At 30.2% G+C, this 26065-nt stretch overlaps 1 protein-coding gene across 1 annotated transcript in view; it reads left to right on the top strand.

The window, feature by feature from the left end:
* Positions 1-24928, top strand: part of LOC127801565 (furcatin hydrolase-like) — an 85373-nt gene extending 60445 nt beyond the window's left edge. Inside the window, exons 8-13 of the mRNA XM_052336807.1 lie at positions 23566-23681; positions 23789-24009; positions 24110-24141; positions 24250-24346; positions 24435-24558; positions 24752-24928. Of these exons, the coding sequence (XP_052192767.1) occupies positions 23566-23681; positions 23789-24009; positions 24110-24141; positions 24250-24346; positions 24435-24520 (552 nt within the window). The 3' untranslated portion in view covers positions 24521-24558; positions 24752-24928. The remainder of the gene's footprint in view (positions 1-23565; positions 23682-23788; positions 24010-24109; positions 24142-24249; positions 24347-24434; positions 24559-24751) is intronic.
* The last annotated feature ends 1137 nt before the right edge of the window (positions 24929-26065 follow it).

The following is a 26065-nucleotide window of genomic DNA, read 5'->3' as shown; positions in this document are numbered from 1 at the left end:
ACTCTTATAATCTTTTTACCCTCTTTCATCCGCTTTTTAACCTCAAATCTTCTAGTTATTCCCCGGCCTCTTTTATTTGTATTACCTGCTATGGTTAATGTCGCTCTAAGTTTAAAAATACAATTATTTATTTAGATTTATTAAATTTGAGGGACTAGTTTAACATTTCATCCTTATTGCAAAAGTATTTTGATATGAACTCAAACCTAAAGTAGACATGGATCCAAAAACAAGAAAAAATTCAAATGACACCTCTATTGTAATGACTCGTTAGGGGGTTTAGGCATTTTCGAGTATTTTATTATGGGCTCAAAATTTTTGCTTTAATTAATTGAGGATTGAAAATATATATATATTTTTTTATGAAATAAAGTGTAAGTGGAAATAAGAATTTAGTAGCCCATCTAAATGGAATCCAAAAATGTGGGAAGAGTCCAAGTAGATTGGGCCATTGAGATGTGTTTGGAATTTTAATCATAATGTAACGGACCGCAATTAATAAATGAGCTCATGGGTTTATCAGGTGGGCTATATAATTGTTGGTTTGGGTTTAGGCCCATGATCATAAATAATCTAAAAATAATGGAATTGGTGGTGTAATAAAGAAATGGGAAAAAAATAATAATAATAATTAATTAGCATTTGTCAATAGAGCCCCTGGATATTTTTGTCTATAATATGAAAGGAAAGGCATTTTAGTAATCGATGGAGTTGGCGTGCAATCTGTACACAGTTCCTATTTTCCGCAACAGCTGTGTGCGAATCCCCTTGTTTTAGTGCGTATCCTTCCTTTTTCTTACTATTCCATTGCTTCCTCTCCAATTATCTCTGTATCCTTTTTCTATTTCAGACCTCTTCTTCTCCTTCTCCGATATGTTGTTAGCGATTGGAGCTTCAAGGCAGAGTCCTAGCTTCTCCTCTGTTGGAGTGACTCCATCAGGCAAGTTTCTTTCAGTCATTCCTTCTCCATTTCTACAAGTAATCCTTGTACCATTTATCTTTTTATTCTGTCGAGCAAGCCTCATAGTTGCCTCCTCCATTCCTGCTTATTGTATGTTGATTATTTATAAACGTAAGTATACTGATCTAATGTGTTGTATGTGAATTTCTTGGTGCTTCATGAGTCCTTCCTTAAGGGTCCAAATGGGATTTACATCACCCATAATTCCTTTTCGTGAATGGCTTTGTTGGTTAGGAAAAGATGCAAACACCTCACTCGTTATGTATCCGTTGGACTGTGTCACAACGATATATATTTGTGTATATATATATATATATATATGAACTGTGAGTCTTTCTGCAATGTATTGATACCTTGTTCTACTTCTTGTGGGTCTCCTTGTGGTCTTGAATGGAGCTTAATATACCCCCCAAAAAAAATCCTTTCTGTGAGTGGTGTATTTTCAGATTAAGAAGAAAAGAGACCTTGCTCGTCCCTGTGTTTCGAAGTTGCAACGTTTCACGCCTTTATATACATATATGTAATTAATAAGCCCCATTCGAATGGAGCCCCATCCATTCGAATGACCCATGCTCTGTTCGAATGCCCTCCCTTGTTTAAAAGCCTCATTTTGTACCATTCGAATGTCACTTGCTTCCATTCGAATAGCCATTGTTTGATTCGGATAGCATATATATATACGCCATATATATCCAAAAAGAAAGAAATCCATTTTAGCAAATTTCAAGCCCAATTTTAACCCCTATTCATCCCGAATCTCTGAAAACTAAAAACACAAATGTTGTATATGTTTGTCTTGGATTTCCATAGAATCTTGAATCATTTAAATCAGAGCTCATATGAGAGAGTTATGACCGAAATTCCAAACACTGTTGAAACTGTATAGTCACATTCGAATGTATTGCGACAGCAGCAACTTCAAACTCGATTTAGACCTTTATGGAGCCCGAATCTCTTAAAACTCAAAACATTGAAGTTGTAGATATTTTTTTTTTTCTTTCCATATCATCTTGAATCAGCTCAATCGGAGCTCAGACGAGAAAGTTATTCCCTAATTACCAATCAATGTTGAATCTGTCCAGAATAGTCCCATTCGAATGAGTTCCTCCCACATTCGAATGAATTTCATGTAAGCTGATCAAATTGCTCTGATTTTTGTCTAACATTTGAATGCAACATTTCCCTCATTCGAATGAATTTCCCTATCATTCGAATGTATTAGAAGTCATTCGAATGTGCCTCTCAAACTTGTGATTTGTTGTAGCAGTTCTGACCATGCTCCGTTCTTTTGGGTATATCTTCCTGTGATGATATCCAATTTAAGATCCGTTTGATGCATTGGAAACTATACTTCATAGGCTTCGATTTGAAATATTATTTTAATAATTTGGTTGCTTTTTGAGCCCGTAACAAGCTGATTAATTTCTATCATGAAATTCGTGGCTTACTGTTTCGTGTAATCTGACCCCATGGTGTTCTTTGGCCTATAACTTTCTGCTCCCACCTCCGAATTGAGATCTGTTTGTTGGGATGTAAATTAGAAATCCTAGGATTCGTTTTGATATATTTCTCGCCTTATTTGGCTTCATATTGAGCCCGTGATGGCCCCTTAAATCTTGGTCAAAAATCTGGAATCTTACTGTTTTGATTTCTATATTGTTGTAGTTTTCATGAAATAACTTTTGGTGGATAATTCTGACTGTGAATCCGTTTGATGTTCCCGAAACTAGAGTTCTTGAACTTAAACTTCAAAATTTTGTTTGAGGCAATTGATCAAATATCAAACTCGAATCAGTCCTTTGAAATCACCCCAAAACAAATCTAAAATTTAAGAAATCGTTGATATGAAATTCTTTTTAGGCTGCCATTCTTTCTTATGATTGAGCTATGAGCATGAATGCAAGTAAATGCATACCGGCATTGTTGGTCCCTTGACACACATAATAGCCACTCAAGAGGGGGGGTGAATTGAGTGATTAAAAACTTATTGAATTGATTCTTTCCTTTTTAAAACTCTTGAGATTTTCTTATACACAAAATACACTTGTTATAAATATATATGTTTTTTGGAAATGATAGCAATATAAATACACAAACAATCACAATATAAACACAAGATATATAGTGGTTCGGTGTATCCAACACCTACTCCACTCTCTCAAGGTCAAACCGACACTTGAGGTTCCACTAAAACCACCACTAGGTTTCCACACAAGATCACCTAGCAAACTTGTACACCCCGAGGTTTCCCCTTAGCTCACCCCGGAAACTAATACAACACAATAATACACCTAGATTATTTGGGCTCTAGGATGCCACTCACAATCCACAATCTAATACAAATAAATCAATCATATGTCCAACACACTTGGACTACAATGGATATCAATACAAGAACAATATACAAGGCAAAATGAAATTATACAAGTTACCAATAAGAAGAAAACTTCTTCTTTGCCTTGAGGCTCCAATGGATAGATCTTTGAAGCTCCTTGGGCCTTGGATTGCTTTGATTGAGTGCTTGAGAGATTGGGTGTGCTTTAGGAAGATAGGAAATGGTAGAGCATTAGCTTTCTCAAGATTTCTCCCTTTGATATTTATAATGGGGCTCCCAAAACGACCTGCAACGGCTCCAAAAATCCAACCATTGGAGTCTGGCAGTCGACTGCTCAAACTGACAATCGACTCTGCGACACCCACAGCGACTCTCGCTGCCGACAGTCGACTCTCACTCAACCTGTAGTCAACTTTCTCACAGACAGTCGACTTTCATTGGCCTACAGTCGGCTCGACAGTCGATTGGCCAAAATCCACTCTCGGCTACCTCGACTCTGCATAAACAATGCCCGGCTATATTGACTAATGCACATCAACAGTCGACTACCATTGACTTACAGTCGACTGTCCCTCACCGGGAGTCGACACTCAGTCCAAATTTTAGAAAAATAAGATTTGCTTTGATAATACAATACATAGCATAAATTCATTACAAGATATTTACATTCATTTAGTTTAAGTAAATGTCCACATTTTCTTTTATTTATATGTTCCCTTATAGTGTGCTAATATTCTACTTAGAATCAAATAGCATTTCTTAGTTTGTTTTGATACACAAAATATTATAATACTTAACAAGTATCAAAAATCCATTAGGGGTTTTAAATATACTAAAAATAGTTTTACTAAAATTATATTTTGTTAAATATCAAAATACACAATAGGTTGATTGGAGCAACTTGGCTCAACAATCTCCCCCTTTTTGATGATGACAAAAACATTATAATTTTATGAAAATATTTTTGCAAAGCAACTCCCCCTATGTTTTGTAGTAATAGATACCAATAAAACAAGAACCACAAAGATTGTTTTTGAATTGTGACAAAATATATTTTAGTGACGGGGTTCTCGTCGCTGATTTGTGACGGAGTCATGCCGTCACAGATCAGCGACGGGTGACCTATCACAGATCAGTGACGAGGTCACCCCGTCACTAATTCCATCACTAAAATGTTCGTCACTAAATTTTAGCGATGCCAGTTTTATTCTGTCACTAAATTTTTTAGTGACGGATTTTCTTGTTTTAGTGACGAATTCTCCCGTCACTAAGTTATAGATTTTTTGTAGTTTATAAATTATTTTTTACGTTATATAATCTATTATGAATTATAAATAAAGTTGAGTTGAGGTTACTGTACTTGTGAAGGAAGCAAGGTTCAACGGCTTTGGAAGTGGATAATTAATTTATTGTGGTTTTTAATTGGGAGATTTTGCTTCTTTCTTTTTTTTTTGTTCTTTAATCTCAAAAATCTCTGATAGGTTTTGTAAACATTTGCGTAATAATGTTATAATTTCTTTAGTCTTGAGAATGCTATATTTTTTGTTTATTATTATTATTATCAAAAATTTTAATAATAAAATAATTTTAAATTATTTTTTGATGCAATGGGAATCCACATCCCGCCCTTCGTTGGAGGCAAGTTGGGGTTAACTTCTTTGCCCTGTTGAGGTACGAAATAAGGATGGAGAGTGACACAGAAAATTGAGTTTGGGGATGAGAAAGATTGCCCCACCTTGAACCTACCTTGTTACCATCCTTAAAGGTGAGGATAAATTCGAGAAAGAATAATGGTATTGACTCTAAAAATGGGAGGTCCAAGTATCCATTGTGCAAAATGAAAAAAAAAATATATATATATATATCTTAGTAATAAAGTAACTATTGAATCTCAAATCAAAATTTGAAGTATACTCTATAGTACAATTGCCTCACAATGCAATAATCAAGATCATGAATGTTTGAAATATGATTTTGGATGACATTTTTAAATATTTAAAGTTTAGTTAAGGATATAGTTGATATCTTCAGTGAAATTAAAATATCATTCACAACATTAATATGACATCTACCATCTATCATAATGGCTAATGTATTCTCAAATCGTTGTATAATAATTTACTTGATGAATTTAAAGTAAATTATTATTGCAAAAGTATTTACTTTAAAAGTACAGTTATTTATTAAATTTGAGGGACTAGTTTAACATTTCATCCTTATTGCAAAAGTATTTTGATATGAACTCAAACCTAAAGTAGATATGGATCCAAAAACAAGAAAAATTTCAAATGACTCCTATATAATGTCAAATGAATAAAATTTAAAATGATATCATTTAAATTCACTTATTTAGTCATGATGGCTCATAGAATGCCGTGCATTGAGGAGTTTGTAGAGCGTAGGAAAGGGGAGTATTATTCTTAAAATGTTATATTCTCAAACATAAAATCTAATAACTCATTCATATAACAAACTAGAGTATTGAGTGTTTAATAAATAATGATAAACTTATATTTTATTAAAGATATTTACAAATTAACATGCTAAATGTTATCTAAATCAAACATTAAAACACGTCACTCACAATATCATTTAAATTCACTTATTCCCTTGGTCATAATGGCTCATGGAAGGTGGTGTATTGGGGAGTTTGTAGAGGGCAGGAAGGTGGAAGAGGTGGGGTTGGAATGTGTTGAAGCATTGGCTTGGCTATATGTGAAGGTGTATTATCGGTATTGGCTCTCCATCTAGTGCCTTTCATTTTATTTTATTTTATTTTATTAGGGTAAGATTATCATTTTGTCATTTACATAATATCTGACTAATAGAAAGAAAGGTATTTTTTATTATTTTATAAAATGTGAATAGTCTTTCCAATTACAACAAATCTCAAGAATTATTTGTCCAATTACTTTAAATCCCACAATCGAGTAATTTTTGGATTTATATTTGATATGTAAACGAATACCCAATGAAATATATTCAATAGAGACTTAGAAGGAAATTCGGAGTAAAGCACAGAAGAAGACTTTAAGGGTGCGTTTGATTGCAAGGGTGGAATTTGGATGGAAATAAAATAAATTCCAGATAATTGAATTACAGGAAAAATCAATTCCTGGAAATTAGAAGTTTAAGCTGTTTTATTGGTATAATTTTCTATCTAGACAATGATATTATTTTCCATCTTTTGTTGTTTAATTGGTAATATTTTCTATAAAATTTGATGATTTTTATTTTTCATTTCTATATATTTATATTTATCACAAAAAATTAAAAATAATAATAAACACTTTTTATTTATTAATTTGTGATGAAATATAACAATAAAATAAAATAAAAATAAACCCAAAAATTACAAAACCCACTCTCTCACCCTCTCTCACCCCCAAACCCACTTTCTCACACAATCTATCTCCCTCATGCGTCTCCCTCCCGCACCCTCTCTCACCCCTAAACCCATTTTCTCACTTTCTCTGTCTCCTTCCTGCCACCGTTGTTGCTAAGCGTTTTTGAAGGTGCAAAAGATCGGGCCGACAACCCCACCGTCGATCTTCTGGGTCAACGTCGATCTCCCTCAACCATGGCCAACAACCAGATCCTCGCCATCATCGATCCGCACTATCGGCACTTCCAACCACATCGTTGTCATCTAGGTCAGCCGCAACGTTGTCGCCGTCACTATGAGTCTTTCTCTCTCTCTTCTGTGGAAATGGCGACGAAGCCCAATACGGAGCTCGTCTTCGGCGATGGATAGCGACTCACAAGAAGTCAGAGATGGTGACGAAGCTTGAGTCAGGGCTTGTCTTCGGTGGTGGATGGCAACTAACAAGAAGTCAGAAATGGCGATGAAGCTTGAGTTGGGGCTCGACTTTGGCGATAGATGGCGACGAAAAGGAAGGGGACGAAGTCGTCTTGAATGGGAGAGGAACTAGAGAAATTGTGGTGGACAGAAGTGAATGTACTGTGCGCGCGATGATTGAATTGCCTGAAAATGGAAAGCAAGCCCCCCGTAGGAAAATCATTTCCCGCAAAAGCGAGAAAATAGCATCACATGACCGAAAATGGGAACTTAATTTCCCTAGAAAATAAGTGTAATCAAACACTGCAAAAGTTAGAACTTAGGTGGAAAATACTCATTTTTCATAAAAAAATAAGTGTAATCAAACAGGCCCCAAGTGAAAAGGACTTAAAGGCAAAAAAATTCACCCAACAAATACATATTGACCTACTTACAAAAACCATGAAAGATAAATTCTCAAATTAAAAATAAAGCATAAGGGTTAAAACAGATGAGAGAACTACAAAAGACATGAGAAACCCTACTAAGAGAAGGATTTATGAGAGATCTACTTAATAGATTCCCAATGGAAAGATGGTTGTCAGGAAAGTCTTGATAAACTCTCACCAAAAGAGTTTTTAAGAGACCTAGGAGTTTCCACCTAAGCATTTCTAGAACTAAAAGCATGAACAAGACAACTCCGAAAAATCCTCCGATAATCTTGTAAAAACACTAGACTTATTCACAAAAATCTAAACACAGTTATTGTTTTGCCCATTCTATTCCTCTCAAATTTACAATTATTGTTATTAATAGAAATAAAAAATTAAACAATGGGATGTGACAATTTATTTTTATTATTATTATTATTATAAGCATTGCCAAACAAAAGCTTTTTCGTAAAACTTTAACAAACGGGAAAAAAAAAAAAAAAGCAACCAAGAAGGTTCCAAGGACATAGAAGAATCGATAATTAAAATACACAAAAAAATGGTTGGCAATTGACAATGACTTTTGTGCATTTTACAGGAGATCGTGACAATGACTTTCATTAGGGAATTTTTAAAAGTTCAAAATTTTAAGTACCACAAAGAGAGTGTTTTTGAAAAACAACTTAGAAAATGGTATGGTGAAATTTATTATAAGAAAGCGATGGAATTGGCAAATACTATTGCTGCGGTGGGAATTTTTAGTTTTAATAAAATTATTAAAACTAAAAGTATATATAATAAATATATTTGATTATATACGGAGCATAAAAGGGGAGGGGAGAATAGGGATGGAACCATCTCTTTCTCAAAAATTATGAGACCGAGCCATGACGAGGAAGGGGATCGCAAGAATGGGGATGGGGATGGGACATAAACGTGAAATGTACGACATTGATTGGGGGCATCTAGATATTCAATCAACTGATAGTCTATACATTCCATTTCATAATGAAGGGACGGGACAACACATAACTTTTGAAATTGCAAATATCCAAAACCAAATGGCATTCTTTTGCGTTATTTTATTTAAGGTGTGTTTAATTAATTACTTAGAATTTAATTTTAGATAATATTTGTCTAGAAAATAAAAATTACCCCACCCCTTGAAAAATGAATTTCATAAAAAGAAACTTTAAATGTTTATACCATACACATTTTTTCATAGAAAAATTAAGAGTACTTGATTGATTTCATAGAAAATATTATAATAATTATATATTTTTTATAGTAAATATGTGCAATCAAACACACTCTTAATATATAAAATAATATTTTTTATATTATAATATACAAATAAAAATTTTATAATACATAATATATTTTTATTTTTTATATCAAATATTTATATAAAAAATATCAATTAATATAAAATATTAAAAAATAAATATTCTAAAATTCAGATGTAATTTTTGCACTAGCCTGGCAGCAAACGAAACAAATTATTATGATGTTGTAGTCTTAGAAGCTATAGAGTGTCGTATTCATAGCACCATTCAAATTACGTCACGTTCTACTACTCTCTAGACTTTACTTTCTATTTATGGACAAATTCATACAACCACATAAATTTCACACTTAGGATTTAAGTTGAAAAAAAAAACAAAATTGTGGAAATAATTGATGCCTTTTATTACACAAATTTTATTACAAAATAAATAAATAACGAGTACACAAATTTTATTACAAAATATAATAAGTTAAACAATGTGTCAAGCACACGCAACGCGTGCAACCCCCACCATGTATGTTTGTATGTGTGTATTCTAAGGAAAGTCGCCGCAAGATTTCAGTTAAAACTTAAAATATTATTATGTGATGGGGATGGGTCCTTTAAAATTGAAGAAACCTTTTAAAATAAATTAAAAAATACAAGATAATAAATAACGAACGCATATGTCGGTACGTTCAAATGTGATATATTTATTGTTGAGAGTTGTCTTACAAGTAAGCCCTTATTAAAAATTTAAGAGTTTAAAATAATATTTTGGATTAAATGGTATAATTTTTTTCTATGCCAAATAAATTAAATAACTTCAACATTTAAATTTTTTTAAAAAAAGATAAATAATTATTTATAAAAAATTTAATTTTAAAATAATTTCAAAATATTAAGATAAATATCATTCCTAAGAAATTTTATCTTCAAAAAATGACAAGATAAATGTCATAGACATTATCTATAACAATCATAATCCTAGTCAGACTCGCAATAATCAAGATAGACATTATCTACAAAGAATCTTAATCTCGAATTAATTAAAATTATTCCACACATTCCTCTATACATAAACATGCATTTATTCCTAAAAATGGACAACACATCTGATATTAATATCAATACAGTTTACATCATTTTTAGTGTTTAATTTAAATATCAGAGTGTTTGTGTAAGGACATTTCTGCATCCTTTGATTATTTATTTATTTTTTTATACATTCAAACGACTTAACCACAATGTTTTTAATTAACTAAAATTATTGTTATATCCGTATAACAATAACTAGTATAAATGCCATGATTAACGCATAGGCCTTAAGAGTAACTATTTATATATATGTATATATAAATTGGACCGTGCTACATATATCGACGAGATATACAAGTCTAATGACTGAATCGGACTTCATCATCAATCATCGAACTTTATCAATCATGAAGCCCGATTAAGCTTCATTATGGGATGAAGCCTAATCAGACTTCATCTCAATCGGGCTTCATTCCATGACGAAGCCTAACTGAGCTTTATCATGGGATAAAATTCAATTTGACTTATCTAATTGGGCTTCATCTATACACGACAAATTAGATCAAGGTATTCTTAATTCCAATGAAGAGTCATTATCTTTCACAAAAGTAACTTAAAAGCTCAGCCGATATGATCCCGATCAATTAATGTCATTTGAGTTGAGGCAGCATATCAAGCACTGTTCAACAAAGCTTTGCTGCATCAAGCTTTTCCAGTTTCCTTGACCCATAAGTGGAGCTATCGATAAATAAAGTATTCAGTTTCCTTTCTCAACAAGACCCATAGGTGGAGCTATCGATAAAGTCCAGTTTTTTCTTTTAGCGAGATCATGTTATTGTGTCTCAAACTAATAATACAGTGTCACGTTTCATAATACATGATGATCTTATAAAAAGCAAAAGATTTTTTTCTTTATAGCACTTGCCCTTTTCTATAATAAAAAGCAAAAGATTTTTCCATTCCATTGTTCAGACGAAACAACAGTACACTGATTGTTTCCACGTATGAATGTTGCTATTTTCATCATTAGACCCCTTCTCCTATGTAATTTTTTGAATTATCGTCCTCGTACAATTTTCTGTCGTTCATGTTTTTAATTTTAATAGAGAAAATAAATCACAAACAAGCCTTTAATTCTTAAACTTTATCCATAGGTTGCCATGTCCAGGGCTGTGATTGAGATTTTGGGCCCTAAGTCAAAATCTAAAAATGGCCCCTAATAGAGTATATTTAAAATTTATTTTTTTCATAATAAAGTATAAAAAAATAAATAAATATGTATACCATTTCAAAGAATAAAATTAATTTTTTTTAAATTATCAATTAAAAACTACTCTCTTTACAATTTTGGAGGCAAAAATATCAATTAAGTTTACATAATCAAGTTATTCAAGCATGTTTTTTCTTAATAAATAACATAGCCAATCTATTAAATCTATCTTGTGACATAATTGAGCAGAGATAAGTCTTGATCAACTTCAAGTTAGAGAAACTTCTTTCTGCAAATGCAACTGTAATTTGGTATAATCAGCAAGTTTTTTGTTCCTCCATCAAAATTTCACCCAGGTTTTCAACTATTTCTTCTCTCTATGTTATTTTGTTGCTATTAAAATATTTAAACATATTATTAATTTGACATCAATTCTGAAGGCATCTTTTAGTATATTTCCTTTTTATAAAACTGAAGACTATGTTATAAATTAGTTTACACATTCCTCTTAGCTGTAGAGTTTAATACTTTAATTTAAATATGTTTGATTTTTTTTAAAAATATCAAAAATATTCTTAGACTCCATCCCTCAGCCAAACTTCTCTCTGCATTTATTTTTTGGGTGCAAGTGAAATCCCTCACCTTAAGGGCCCTCCACACACTGCCCCACGCACGTGGGAGGAGTTAATCACGATATACAGCAGCGCACCAGGTAGGAGGTACAATGCATGGTGCCCAAAAGAAGCCACCACACAGGAGGGTGAAACTCTCACACTGCGGCTGCCATAACTCGAACCTGCATTTTTGGGTGCAATTTGCTACCTGAAAACCAACCGTGCTACGCCCATGGGGGCCTCTGCATTTATTTGTTCCTCTGATAATGGCAGGATAGGGCGACTTCCCTTCTCTTCTTTATCTCTCTCTTTCATGAAGCTTGGTATTGAGAGCATCTCTAATTAATACGCCAACTTGGTATATGGTGTAAAAAACAAGCTCTAATAAATATATCATATTGACGTTGGACACAAATTTCAAGTTCTAAGACTACGTTATCTTTATTATTCTTAGGCTATTTTTAATTTTTTAAAATAATGAAAATGAGTTTATTTTGTCATTTTTAAAAATATATTTTTGAAAACAATAAAAAAAATTATAAAGGAAACTCAAAACAAAAAAAATATTTTTTTGATTGTTTTCAACCAAAATAATCTCTAAATTCAAAACATGGAAAATACAATCTATTTTTCATGTTTTGGCTCTAAAAAAGAAAAAAAGGGAAAAAAAGAAAAGAAGGGAGAAAAAAAATTATTCTTAAATTTAAAAAATATAGTATATTTATATTATAATTAAAAATATGAGATAACGTATAATATATTATTAAGTATATTACACATATCATGTATAATAATATTTAATATAAATTATCACTAAAATATTAGCAATTTATTAATTAAATTTATTAATTTATTTTAATAGTAAAATTTTATTAAAAAGAGTTAATTTTATCATTTAATAATTAAATTCATTAAATAAAATATTATAAAATATTTTTTTCTCAAAATTCTAAGGTAAATGCGTTTTTTAATGATGCAATCTTATCATTTATAATCACATTATGATCACACTTGCTATTTTTTTCAAGTTAATTTATTTATTTATTCAAAATTAAATAATTTTAATTTTTGGATAATTAAATTTATTTAATAAAATGTCATTAAAAAATTATTTTCAAAATTAATTTTTTTTCTAGTTTTCTATTTTGAGAAATAATTTTTCAAAATGATAAATAAAACACATTTTTAATTTTCTAAAAATAGACCATCAAAACAAAAAATAAAAAATAAATTAAAAATTAAAAAGTAAAGAGAACGCAGTCTAAATTTTTACTAAACTTTTTTAATCTTAATTATTTTGATTATTTTCAATCATTCCCCTTAAATCAACTTTTGAATTTCATTCAATTTGATAAATTCAAACTATTTTACGTATTCTACTAAATTTAGCGAGTCACTGGATGTTTAGTTATGTCACATCCCACTTAATATTTATCAAGATTTAACGAATGATGAAATGTTTTGTGCTTCTAGATATATTTATTTTTTTTATTATAATCGAAACCATAAATGTTTTAAACTATCATGTGCCCGTCATACCAATAATATATCATATTCATGTAACTGGGTACATATAAAGATTAGGGCTACGTTTTCTTTATTGTTTTTAATTCGTTTTGAGTTTTTAATTTTTTAAAATACTGAAAACGCATTTACTTTACTATTTTCAAAAATGTATTTTTAAAAATAAAAAAAATTGTAAAAGAAACCCAAAACAACATTTTGAATTGAAAATACCTAAAACGTGGAAAACACACATTCTCTCCCAATCTCGTACAGCTAGCATCTCTCATCTCTTCTATCTTTTCCCCTCTGTTCTCTTCCTTCGATCATTGACTGCCATCACCACCACTGTCAACCGCACCCACCACACCGCTGCCGTCAACTCTTGCTGGTTTTGTCTCATTTCTTATCTCTTCTATCCTTTCTCCTCTATTTTCTTCCTTTTCTTGCTGGTTTTTGGGTATATTGGTCAATGGGCCCTTGCGTGTTGGGTGGTTGTCTTTAATCACCGAAAATCACTGGTCATGGTGGTCGATAGTGACTGGCGGTGAGTATATAGGCGGGCGTTGAGTATATAGGCGGGCGTTGAGTTTGGTTGAACGTTTAAGTTTAGACTTAAGGAGATTTGGCTGTTGGATCATGCTGGTTTTTTGGTATGTTGGTCAACGGGTCCTTAGGTGTCGGGTGGTTACTTCTAATCGCTAGAAACCACCGACCACGATGGCCGGTAGTGACTGGCAATAAGTAAGGCTAGTGTTGGGTTTGGTCGAACGTTTAAACTTAGATATATAGAGATTTGGTCGTTGGATCTTGTTGGTTTTTGGGTATATTGGTCGATGGATCATTGGGTGTCGGGTGGTTGCCTCTAATCACTAGAAACCACTGGCCACAGTGACTGGTGGTGACTGACAATGCATTTTTCACTTGTGACCAAAAATAAAAAAAAATTAAATCTACGAAAATTCAACCGTTAAATCTAATCCATTTTTATGTATGTTAACTCCCTTGATTTGGAGTTTCTAATGATAGGTTTTTATCGTGTAAATCTCCAATTGGTGGTGGTTGGTGGCAATGGAGAAGATGCAAAGCATCAGAGAAGAATAAAGAAGAAAAAAAGAAATGGAAAAAAAGAAAGAGAAATATTATTATTAAATTTTAAAAATAAAATTATATATTTATTTAAAATTTAAAAAATATAGTATATATCTATATTATAATTAAAAATATAAGATAACATATAATATATTATGAAGTATATAATTTAATATAAATAATTGTTAAGTTGTACGTCAGTAATTTATTAATTAAATTTATAGTTTTATTTTAATAGTATAATTTTATTATTTAATAATTAAATTCATTAAATAAAATATCATAAAATATTTTTTTCAAAATTTCAAAATAAATACATTTTTTAATTTTATATTTTAAGAAATAATTTTTTAAAATGACAAAAAAACATGTTTTTAAAATTTTTAAAATAAATACTCAAAATACAAAACTAAAGATAAATTTAGAACAGAAACATAATTTGAATGCTACCTGGACATTTTTTTTTTTTTTTTATGAATGCTGGCTTGTCGCAACGTCTAATGAAAATAGGAAATTATCAATACATTACAAAGCAAAAGAGATTTTTTGTGGGCCAATTTGATGTCTTGTGGCTCCACGTGGGAAATAACGAAAGGTCACAGTCTCCACAGAATCAAACTCACACACCTCGTTGCATCTGCCATCAAACCACAAAAACAAGATAATGCTTAGATTATATAAATATATTATTACAATGAAATTATTAATATTTTTAAAATATATATTAAACTAACATAAAGTATGAATTATTAATCATTAATTAAAATTTCAAAATTTATAATTATTATAGACATTAAAAACAGAAAAAATAACTAATTAAGAGGAATTTTAAGAAGAGGAATAAGTGGAACGATTTAAGTTTTTTACTACATGGCTTGCTTTTCGTCCCTTGGCCCATGATTTCTTTCATATGCTTGACTATCAATGTCCTAAAAATCAACCTATCTTTTAACTATAACCAATTTATTTATACTAGCTTCAGCTGTCTAACAGGATACTCTTGTCTACCCTTGATTAAACACACATGTGACCATGGCCCATCCCGGTTGGCCCTTCAAGGGCGGAGCCACATGAGGCCCAGTGGGGGCAAGGCAGTTGCCCCCACTGGGACAGAATTATTTTTGGGTTTTAAGCATTTAAAAAAATAATACTTTTTATTAATAAACCAAACATTCAAATAACTTTTCATAAATTGCATTTTAAAAAAAAAGTTTGAAGAATCACAGGAACTCAGTAAACTTGCACAGAAATTGGTTCTAATGAAAAAAAATATAATGTAACCATTAGTTTACAATTTTGTGACTTTCACATTAACCGTCACTACAAGAAAAACGGGATTTAGCGACGGATTTTTAGCGACGGACATTTTCATCGCTATTTTGCGACGGATTTGCGATGGATTAATTTTTTTTTTTTAGAATTAGCTATAGAAAAAATAATCCGTCGCTAATTTTAGTGACGGAAATAATTTTCCGTCGCTAAATTTTAATAATAATAAAAAAATAAAAAAAATTTATATAGCGACGGAATTTTTTTTGTCACTAATTTTAGCGACGGAAAATATATTCCGTCGCAAAATTTAAAAATAAAAAATTAATTTTAATATTAATTTAAATAATTAAAATAAAATTTTAATTTTAAATTTTTTATTATTAAAATTTAGCGAGGAAAATAGATTTTCGTCGCTCAATTTTATAATAAAAAATTTAAAATTAAAATTTTTTTAAATAAAAAAATTAAAGCTAGGACAATCCGTCACTTTAATTTTTAATTTTTTTTATTCAATTAATTTATAAATATTTAAATTTGGGATGAATATTTAAATATATAAATATTTAAATTTTATAAAAAATTAAATATACATTTAAACATGAGATGAATATAAAAAAATTAATTTATAAAATTTAAATAAATATATTAATATTAAAAATTATAATATTGCTAAATTCTAACTTTATCAATTAATATATTTCATGTGCATAAAATAAAAAATATATTAAATGTATAATAATTAATTATTTGTAATATTTATTAAATGTGTACAAAATATAAACAAAACTACATTTGAAAAATAAATAAAAAATTTAAAAATCATAATATTATTGAAATTTTCTTTATTTTAAATTTTAGAAATCATAAAAATAAAACAATATTGAGGAGTTACATTATATAAAAAGGTGTCTAGGAACTATTTGTCAATTTCTTGTTTTTTATAAAGAGGAGAATTTTTTGCAAAACTAAAAAGTTTAAAACTATAATATATGAATGACATTGTGTACAAGACCGTAATATTTATTAAATGTGTTCAAAATGTAAACAAACACTATATTTGAAAAATAAATAAAAAGTTTAAAAATCATAATATTATTGAAATTTTCTTTATTTTAAATTTTAGAAATCATAAAAATAAAACAATATTGAGGGATTACATTATATAAGAAGATGTTTAGGAGCTATTTGTCAATTTCTTTTTCTTTATAAATAGGAGAATTTTTTGCTAAACTAAAAAGTTTAAAACTATAATATATGAATGACATTGTGTACAAGACCGTAATATTTATTAAATGTGTTCAAAATGTAAACAAACACTATATTTAAAAAATAAATAAAAAGTTTAAAAATCATAATATTATTGAAATTTTCTTTATTTTAAATTTTAGAAATCATAAAAATGAAACAATATTGAGGAATTACATTATATAAAAAGGTGTCTAGGAGCTATTTGTCAATTTCTTTTTCTTTATAAATAGGAGAATTTTTTGCTAAACTAAAAAGTTTAAAACTATAATATATGAATGACATTGTGTACAAGACTGTAATATTTATTAAATGTGTTCAAAATGTAAACAAACACTATATTTAAAAAATAAATAAAAAGTTTAAAAATCATAATATTATTGAAATTTTCTTTATTTTAATTAGAAATCATAAAAATAAAACAATATTGAGGGATTACATTATATAAGAAGGTGTTTAGAAGCTATTTGTCAATTTCTTTTTCTTTATAAATAGGAGAATTTTTTGCTAAACTAAAAAGTTTAAAACCATAATATATGGATGACATTGTGTCTTAGAACAATATCATATGTCACTATCTAATATATAGACATTGTAACACAATTAAATATACAATTAAGTCATTCATAATAAACAATTAGGGAAGTGAAATGTGTTGATTAAGATAACAGAGTATCAAGATAAGTTCGGAATGATTTTCGAATGAAGATATGAAATGGTTTCCTCCTTAATAGTTATACTATAAAAAAATTATACGGGTTAATTTTTATTTTTTAATTTTAAGTGTTATGTATAAAACATTAATGTTGACCAAAAAAAAAATAAATATATCGCTTTATTATTTATACTCTTTAATTTTGTTTTTGAGATATAGATGAAATTCAGCAATTTGAAATTCGTTTAGTATAATTTTTATTTATAAAAAAAATTAATTTTTTAAGATAACAAACTATTAATAAATAATTCAATATATAAAATTAATTTATTATAATTATTCAATTTATAATATAATTAAATTTTTAGATAATTACAATAATATTCTATTTAAATTATTGAATAATAAAATTTTATTTAAATTACATTATTTTTATCAATTAAATAATTATTTTTATTATTTTTATAAATTATATTATTTTTTTATTTAATTAATAAATATTAAAAAAAAATTTGAAGAGGCGGGAAACTCCCCCGCCTCTTTCATAACCAAATCCCCCCTCCTCCTTTACCCCCCCCCAAAAACCTTAAGTCCCCCTTCCCCCAAATCTCTAACCCTCTTTCTCTCTACCTCTCTCTAGCTTCTCGCCCTTGTCCTCGCCCCCGCTTTCGCTCTCTGCCTCGCCTTCCCCCCGCTCTTGCTCGATCTCACCTCTCGCTCGCGGCCTCACCCTCGCTGTCTCGCCATCGCTGTCTCGCTCTCGCTCTGGGTCGCTGCTTCGCCCTCGCTCGACCTCACCTCTCGCTCGCTGTCTCGCTCTCGCTCGCGCTCTCACCCTTGCTGTCTCGCCATCGCTCTCTCGCTTTCGGTCCCTGCTTCGCCCTCACTCGATCTCGCCTCTCGCTCGCGGCCTCGCCCTCGCTGTCTCACCATCGCTCTCTCGCTCTCGCTTGCTCGCTCGCGGCTCACCCTCGCTCGCTGCCCCTCGCCCTAGCCCGTGTTGCAGCCCCTCGCCCTCGCCCGCGTTGCAGCCTCTCGCCCTTGCCCAGGTTAATTTTTTATTTTTTATTTTGTAAATAAAATGTTAATTTTTTATTTTGTAGATATTTATTTTATTTTTTATTTTTAAAATTTGTTTGCAGCTCAGTTTAATTTAAGTAAATTTAAAGTATTTTCAGATGTTTATTTTTTAGATATTTATTTTATTTTTTATTTTTTAGATTTTTTTTGCTGTTCATATATTTTGTATGCTTTTTTCTTTTTTTTGTGTGTGTTATTTTATTTATTTTCAGTCAATTATTAGAAGTGTGTGTTAGTATTATAATTTTATTCTATTTTTGATTATATTTAAAGTTTAAATATTTAAGTATTAATTAATTATCTTTTTTTTAATAATTTTATATTTGTCAGATTGTAGTGTAAATATTTTTTTTATTTTTTAATTATTATTATTATTTTTCTTTATTTTTTATTTTTTATTTTTTATTTATAAATATGAGTTAGCGATGGATTATATTTCGTCGCTAACATTTTTTTAATTTTTAATTTTATATTTAAAAAATAAAAAAATTATTAAAAAAATTAAATTTTAAAAATAGCGACGTAATATTCCGTCGCTAAAATAAATTTTAATTTTTTTTAATAATTTTTTTTTAAAAAAATAGCGACGAAAATTTCTGTCGCTAAATTTAAAAAAAATACATTTAGCGACGAAAAATTTTCCATCGCTAATCCATCGCTAAATTGGCGACGGATCTGCAGCAAAAAAATATAGCGACGATTGTTTTAGCGACGGAAAAAATCCGTCGCTAAAATGATTTAGCGACGGATTTTTGGATTTAGCGACGGAAATATTCCGTCGCTAAAATCCGAAATTCTTGTTGTGTATCGATTTCTACTGTTACTGTTGAAAGAGTATTTTTTCTAATGAATATTATGAATAATTAATTGTATAATCGAATGATAACTTAGTTGTGTATGTTGAAAAAGATGTATTTAATAAAATTAATAATAAGATCATTATATAACATTATCATAATATAAAAAATAGTAAGAAATAATTGTAATTTTTTTTATATTTTACTATTATTATTATTATTATTATTTTATTTTTAAAATTATATTTTTTATATTTAAATTGGCTGAATTAAAATCTTAACTCCGCCCCTTCCCTTCATACATCTACCCTTAATTAAACATTAAACACTCAGCTGGACGGCATTCAAAATAAAGAACGAAATTTCTTTTTCTTGATCGATAAGAGTGGAATTTTCTAATAAACGCATGATAACGTAGGAAGAAAGCTCCCTTCTACCAGCGTAATTAATGGATAGAATAGTGAATGTAGCCAAAGCCCACAGCCAATGTGACAAACAAAATGCCATTGCTACGCTGTTTGGCGTAATTAATGGATAGAGTAGTACTGTATTTAAGTAAATGTGTTTTAAATTAGAATTTATATAATTATGTGTTTGATTTAAAAAAATTAATAAATTATCAGAACTTAATAAAAATACGAAAATAAACATACTACTGAATAATATAAATAAAATTTATAAAATACTAATTTTTAATAAAAATAAATTATAAATTGATATTCAACTAATAAAATTATTACACTTGTATATCGATAAATTATATATAATTATTAAAAAATATATTAATATAATATATATTAAATATATATATATAAATATAAGTATATTGGGATGACGGTTGATGGAGGCGTGAGTGACGAACGACACCGACGAACATGGAGAAAGAGGCAATGAATGCTGAAGGTAGCAATCGATGAGGATAAGGATGGATCTGGAAGCAACAATCAATGGTGATGGCTGAAGTTGGGGAGAGGCGGCAACGATGATGGGGGAGTTGGAGGGAAGGGGCGGTAGAGAAGACAAAAATATAAAAGAGATGGGTAGAAGTTGAAAATTAGAAAGTTGTTTGTGGATAAATTAATTATTTACTTAATCAACAAAAATAGGTGGAGCTTATTGAAAAAACTCTTAAAATAACTTATAAGTTTTGATAGAATTTAAGCTCTTAAAATTTTAAAAACCGCATGACAAAATAAATAACGTAATTTATAAGTTAAATGGTAAAAATTAACTTATAAATTAAAAGTTAAAAGCCCCATTTAATTTATAAGTTAAATGGGGCTTTTCCGATCGTCCGTACGACGAAGACAGACGCGTTCACGAGGAAAGAAATAAAAAATTAACTCACGTGGCAGCGAACTGTGCGTATTTCCAGAGTTCTTGCTATTTATAGGTGTGCAGGTGGAAGAAGCAGCTTCCAGGTTCCAACCACAGAGAGTATACTCATCGGCAATGGCAACCCACCTGAGCTGGTTTCTGCTTGGCCTCCTCGTCCTGGCTGCGGCCAACGCCGAGCATCTCGTCCCCGACAAGTTCAACCGCTCCAGCTTTCCCGAAGGGTTTCTGTTCGGAGCATCATCGTCTGCTTATCAAGTAATATTTAAGCTAGCTAGTGTTTAATTTTGTTCTTAATTAGTTACGTTTGTTGTCTTGCTGAAAGACAAGCTCGTGGTTCGACTCTTCTGAATATATACTTGTGTTTGTGATTCAGTACGAGGGCTCACGAGACACGCGAGGCGAAACCATATGGGATGCTTTTGTTCGCGACTTTTAAAATTCTTCTCCATTCATTTATACTGTTCAAATTCTTCACTTTATTGAAATCTACTTTTAAAATTCTTAACCCGCGTGAAATAATTATATTTTATCTACAGCCAAAACATATTTAATTATTGTATCTTGTGTTTAATTCTCAAGTAATCTTATGATTGTAAATATATCATGTTTTAAGATATTTTATCTATTAATTAAATTATTAAGAGTATAAAAATAAGTGTGTTATAGGTCTCCTCAAAAATTAAAACACATTTATTATATTCTAATTAACGAGTACTTAAGACACTCGTTATAACAATATTACTTAAAATTTTTATGTTATCATTAATTACTAAGCCTTAATGCTATGAGGTCATCTGCTAGCTAGGCTCCATTGAATCATTTCACATAAAAAAAAAGGCTGGCAATGGCATTCGATCGAATGTTTTACTTCCTTTGACGCAAGAAAGAAAATTAAGTTGTAAATATAAATTGGATGATAAACGTGTTTCTTTAGTGCAAGTAAAATTAGCTCTTTGTAATTAGTGAGGTTGGCCTCTAGTATAAAGAAATTAATATAGTTCTTTATACAAGGGTTCAAATTTTTATGAGATTTAGGATCTCTAAAAAGATTTTTGATCTCTAAAAAGACTTTTCTGTACTTATTAGTGTGAGTAATTTCTTGATTATTATGAGTGTGTTATTTTAAGAATACACTCGTCTAATAATAATTATATTTTTTATTAATTAAAAAAACATTTATGATGATCCTTTTAGTTTCTAAATATTGTATATAATAATATGTTGCAGCTAAAATAGCAGATGGTAGCAATGCTGATGTGGCTGACGACTTCCTTAGACACTACAAGGTGTGACTATAAATATTTGTTAAATTATTTATAACTTAAATATGATATAAATATTTTTTAGTATTCCTCAATTTAGAGTTGTGAATAGTTTTATTCGGTTTAAAACTTTTGAAAAAGATAATTGGGTTGAACTTTAAAAATGATAAAATACACTAATTCCACCCCTAAGTTTTACTAAGACCTTTTAAGGTTTCAAACTTGTATAAATCATTTCTCTTGTTAAACAGTGATAGTTAAAATATTCAAAATGCCAAAAATATCAAAAAAAAAAATTAATAATTGATTGAATATTGCAAAAATAGGATACATTTATTATCAATTAATTGGAATGTTTTAAATTAAAAATAATATATATATTTATTATACCGTAATCAACGGTTATACATCATTTTTATTTATCATTTGCGGCAACCTCTTTCTACTTAGATTAAAATGTTTGTTTTATTTTGAACAATCTTTGACAGTCTAAAAATTAATGTGGCAGGAGGATGTGAAACTAATGAAAGACATTGGGATGAATGTTTTCAGATTTTCCATTTCTTGGGCGAGAGTATTACCCAGTAAGTTTCTTTTTAATAAGCCCTCATGACATAGGTGGTTGGATGAACAATATGCTGGTGTCAATCCGGCCGGTAGGTTGCAAGTTCGATCCTCGCTTTGCGCAAGGGCCAAAGACCTAACCTATAATTTTTTTTAATAAAATTTAAATTTTTCTACAAGATGTATATAATTTATTTTTAAAAAAATGTACTTTTATTTATATACACAAGCATTTTTTATCTATTTTTATTTCGTATCCTATATCCAATTTGTGTTTTTCATTATTAGATTAAATGATGATTTGTTTGCTCAGGTGGTAGGGTAAGCGGAGGAGTGAACAAGACAGGAGTTGACTTCTATAAGAGTCTCATCGATGAGCTTCTTGCAAATGGTTCTTTCTATATATAATCTCTTCTCTCTTTTTTTGTATGATTATTCTTTACAAAATTACTTAAACAACTAAGTACTGCCTCATTTTGGTTTTCCTTGGTGAAAATACGCATATAGGTATTCAACCTTTTGTCACACTTTTTCATTTTGACCTTCGGCAAGCCTTAGAAAAAGAATATGAAGGCTTTTTGAATCCCAACATTACGTAAGTAAATATTTCAATATCGGACATCATGCGTACACACACGCACACACACTCTTTAAAGTGAGCACTACACGTGATTTTTGAGGAATATACATATAAATATATACATTATTTTTCTACATGATTATATATATATATCTAGCCAGAAAACTTAATGACTTTAGTAAAACAAAATGGATATATTTTGATGGGCAGGGATGACTTCAAGGACTATGCAGAATTTTGTTTCAAGGAATTTGGTGGTAAGGTCAAGCATTGGATAACCTTTAACGAGCCATATGTTTACATTTTGATGGGTTATGACTTGGGTGCCATGGCACCGGGACGATGTTCTGCATGGAGAAATAACATTTGCCCAGCTGGGAATTCTGCAACAGAACCTTACATAGTTGGTCATAATATGCTTATTGCTCATGCAAAAGCAGCCAAAGTGTACATGGAGAAATACCAAGTGAGATTTTTAATTTTCTGATTCTTCAGTTTATAATATACATTACGAGTGTTCATCTTTCGTGACTTGACTTGCAGGAGTCCCAAAAAGGAGAAATAGGAATAACTTTGGTTGCCGGTTGGATGTATCCTTACACTAACAAGTCCGTAGACGAAAAAGCAGCCAATCGTGCACTTGACTTTGTGTATGGATGGTGAGTTGAAAATATAGATCAAAATGCCAAAAAGTAATCTTTGATTTAAGACTATATCGAGGTGTTTAGAAATTGTCACTAAGATAAAAAGTCTTCAACTTTTATAGGTTTATTCATCCATTGGTTTACGGCGACTATCCGCAAATCATGAAAGATCTTGTGCCACAAAGGTTACCAAAATTCAATGATTCAGAAACTATGTTGTTGATAGGGTCTTACGACTTCATTGCCCTAAACTATTATAGCTCAAACTATGCGGTTCATGTGCTCCATCATGGTAAACCTGCCCATCTTAGCTTTTCAACTGATGATTTGGCTATTTTGACAAGTAAGTATATTTGTTTTTTAAAAGGTTTGATGCTACATTGCAACTGAATGGACCTAAATCTATTGAAAAGTTCTAATTCATTTGTATTTATCGTTTATAGGTGAGAAAGATGGAAAGCCTATTGGTAAACCGGTATATTTACATACTAATAACAATATGATGATGATTTACTTTCAATTCGCCTTTCATAACTAATATTAGTTTTTGTTTTGTAATCAACTTATGATAAATGACTTGCAGCTTGGAAATACGTATAACGTACCAGAAGGACTTAAAAAAATATTGAATTATACTAAAAACCATTACAAGAGTCCAAGAATGTACATTACAGAAAATGGTAAGAAAATAATTATCTTGCTCATATATATCGCTTGTTGACATCTTCCAAATTAAATATATTTATATTTGATTTTCATCATTTTCAGGGTTAGGTGATAAGAACGAAATAATTCAAAAAGATATCAAAGATTCAGAAAAGATCTGTATCAAGGATCCAGAAAGGGTAGAGTAATACCGTACCCATCTTTTGGCTCTCAAGGAGGCTATTGAGTGAGTTCTAAACCCTATAAATTAACATATAGAAGATATTTCATTATAGTGTTGTATCATTCCTAGTTCAACAACTCTTAATTAAAGTAGTAATTTTTTATGCATATACCCCACTTGAGCTTTTTTTTTTTTTTTTTAACATAAGTAAAATAGGAATTTCACGAAGATTTCATTTTATATTTTATGCCTGCAGTGATGGTGTTGATGTGAAGGGTTTCATGGCTTGGTCTCTTCTTGACACTTGGGAATGGAGTTCTGGTTTCACTCTCAGATATGGTCTCATTTATGTAGATTATCAAAATGGAGTTAAAAGATGCCTGAAAAAGTCTTCAGCTTGGTACAAGAAATTCCTACTTCATTAATAAGTTGAATGATTCAAAGACCTGAAGTGATTTCATTTGGTGTGTTGGTTAGTTTTGTCATGTTATCAATAAGTTGAAGATCAGCGTGTTCTAATAAATCTTCACTCTAATATTGAGTTGTATTAATAAATTTTTATAATGTAATTGTGTGAGCAATTCTCTTCTCATGTATTATGTTTGTGTTGTCCTTGAAGGTTAAGCAATAATAATTTTGGCCTTGATCTATAAGTTATAATCTCTCCTTATATAATTCATTGCTAAAGAGCCAAAAAAAAAAAAAAAAACAATACACTTCTCATGTATTATGTTTGTGTTGTCCTTGAAGGTTAAGCAATAATAATTTTAGCCTTGATCTATAAGTTATAATCTCTCCTTATATAATTCATTGCTAAAGAGCCAAAAAAAAAAAAAAACAATACACCAATGTTGCTATATATTGCCAAACAATAGAGAAGAAGAATAGCGCCCCCATGGGCATAGCCCAGCGGTTGAGACCGTATATGTGATGGTCTCAAGAACTCGGGATTCTAGCTACTATATAGGTGGTCACAGGTTTTGTGTTCGATTCTCACTACTGGGTTCCGTGATTTACATCTCTTGCAGAAATCATCGGGCTGAACTGCAAAGAGCCCTTAAGGTGAGGAATTTCACCTTTATAGTCCCAAGAGAAAAAGAATAGCTAATTAAAACCCCATGCCATTAGCTCATGCTAAGGTATCACCCAATACTCAAGGAAGAGTAATAATGGATCTATAAAAATATGAAGTATTTTTCACATTGCCCAGGTAAAGCCTTTCTTTAAAAGTGAATTAAGGAATCACCCCAAAGAAAAGAAGTCCAAAATTGATCTATCGCCTTGGATCTCAAATACGCTTCACAAAAGTAAATTCCATAGAAGTTGCAAGATTATTGGAATCGACCATTGGACTTAGATGGTGAGAACCAAAACAGTAAGGTAAAGTTTATTTCGATTTGGAGATTGTAAGTTTCCATTAAAAAAAAAGAAGTTCCATCACAAATGGAATTTTTCTAAATATAACGAGTATTTTTAAAAATAAAAAATAATTCAAGTACCAAATCAATTGCTTGCTTACATAAAGTTGTGTTTGGATGTGATCATTTAACCCCATTATCTATGATTTGTA

The sequence above is a fragment of the Diospyros lotus genome, chromosome 5 (genome assembly GCF_014633365.1).
Source record: "Diospyros lotus cultivar Yz01 chromosome 5, ASM1463336v1, whole genome shotgun sequence".
In the NCBI taxonomy this organism is placed as follows: domain Eukaryota; kingdom Viridiplantae; phylum Streptophyta; class Magnoliopsida; order Ericales; family Ebenaceae; genus Diospyros; species Diospyros lotus.
This window is presented reverse-complemented; position numbering and strand designations above follow the sequence as displayed.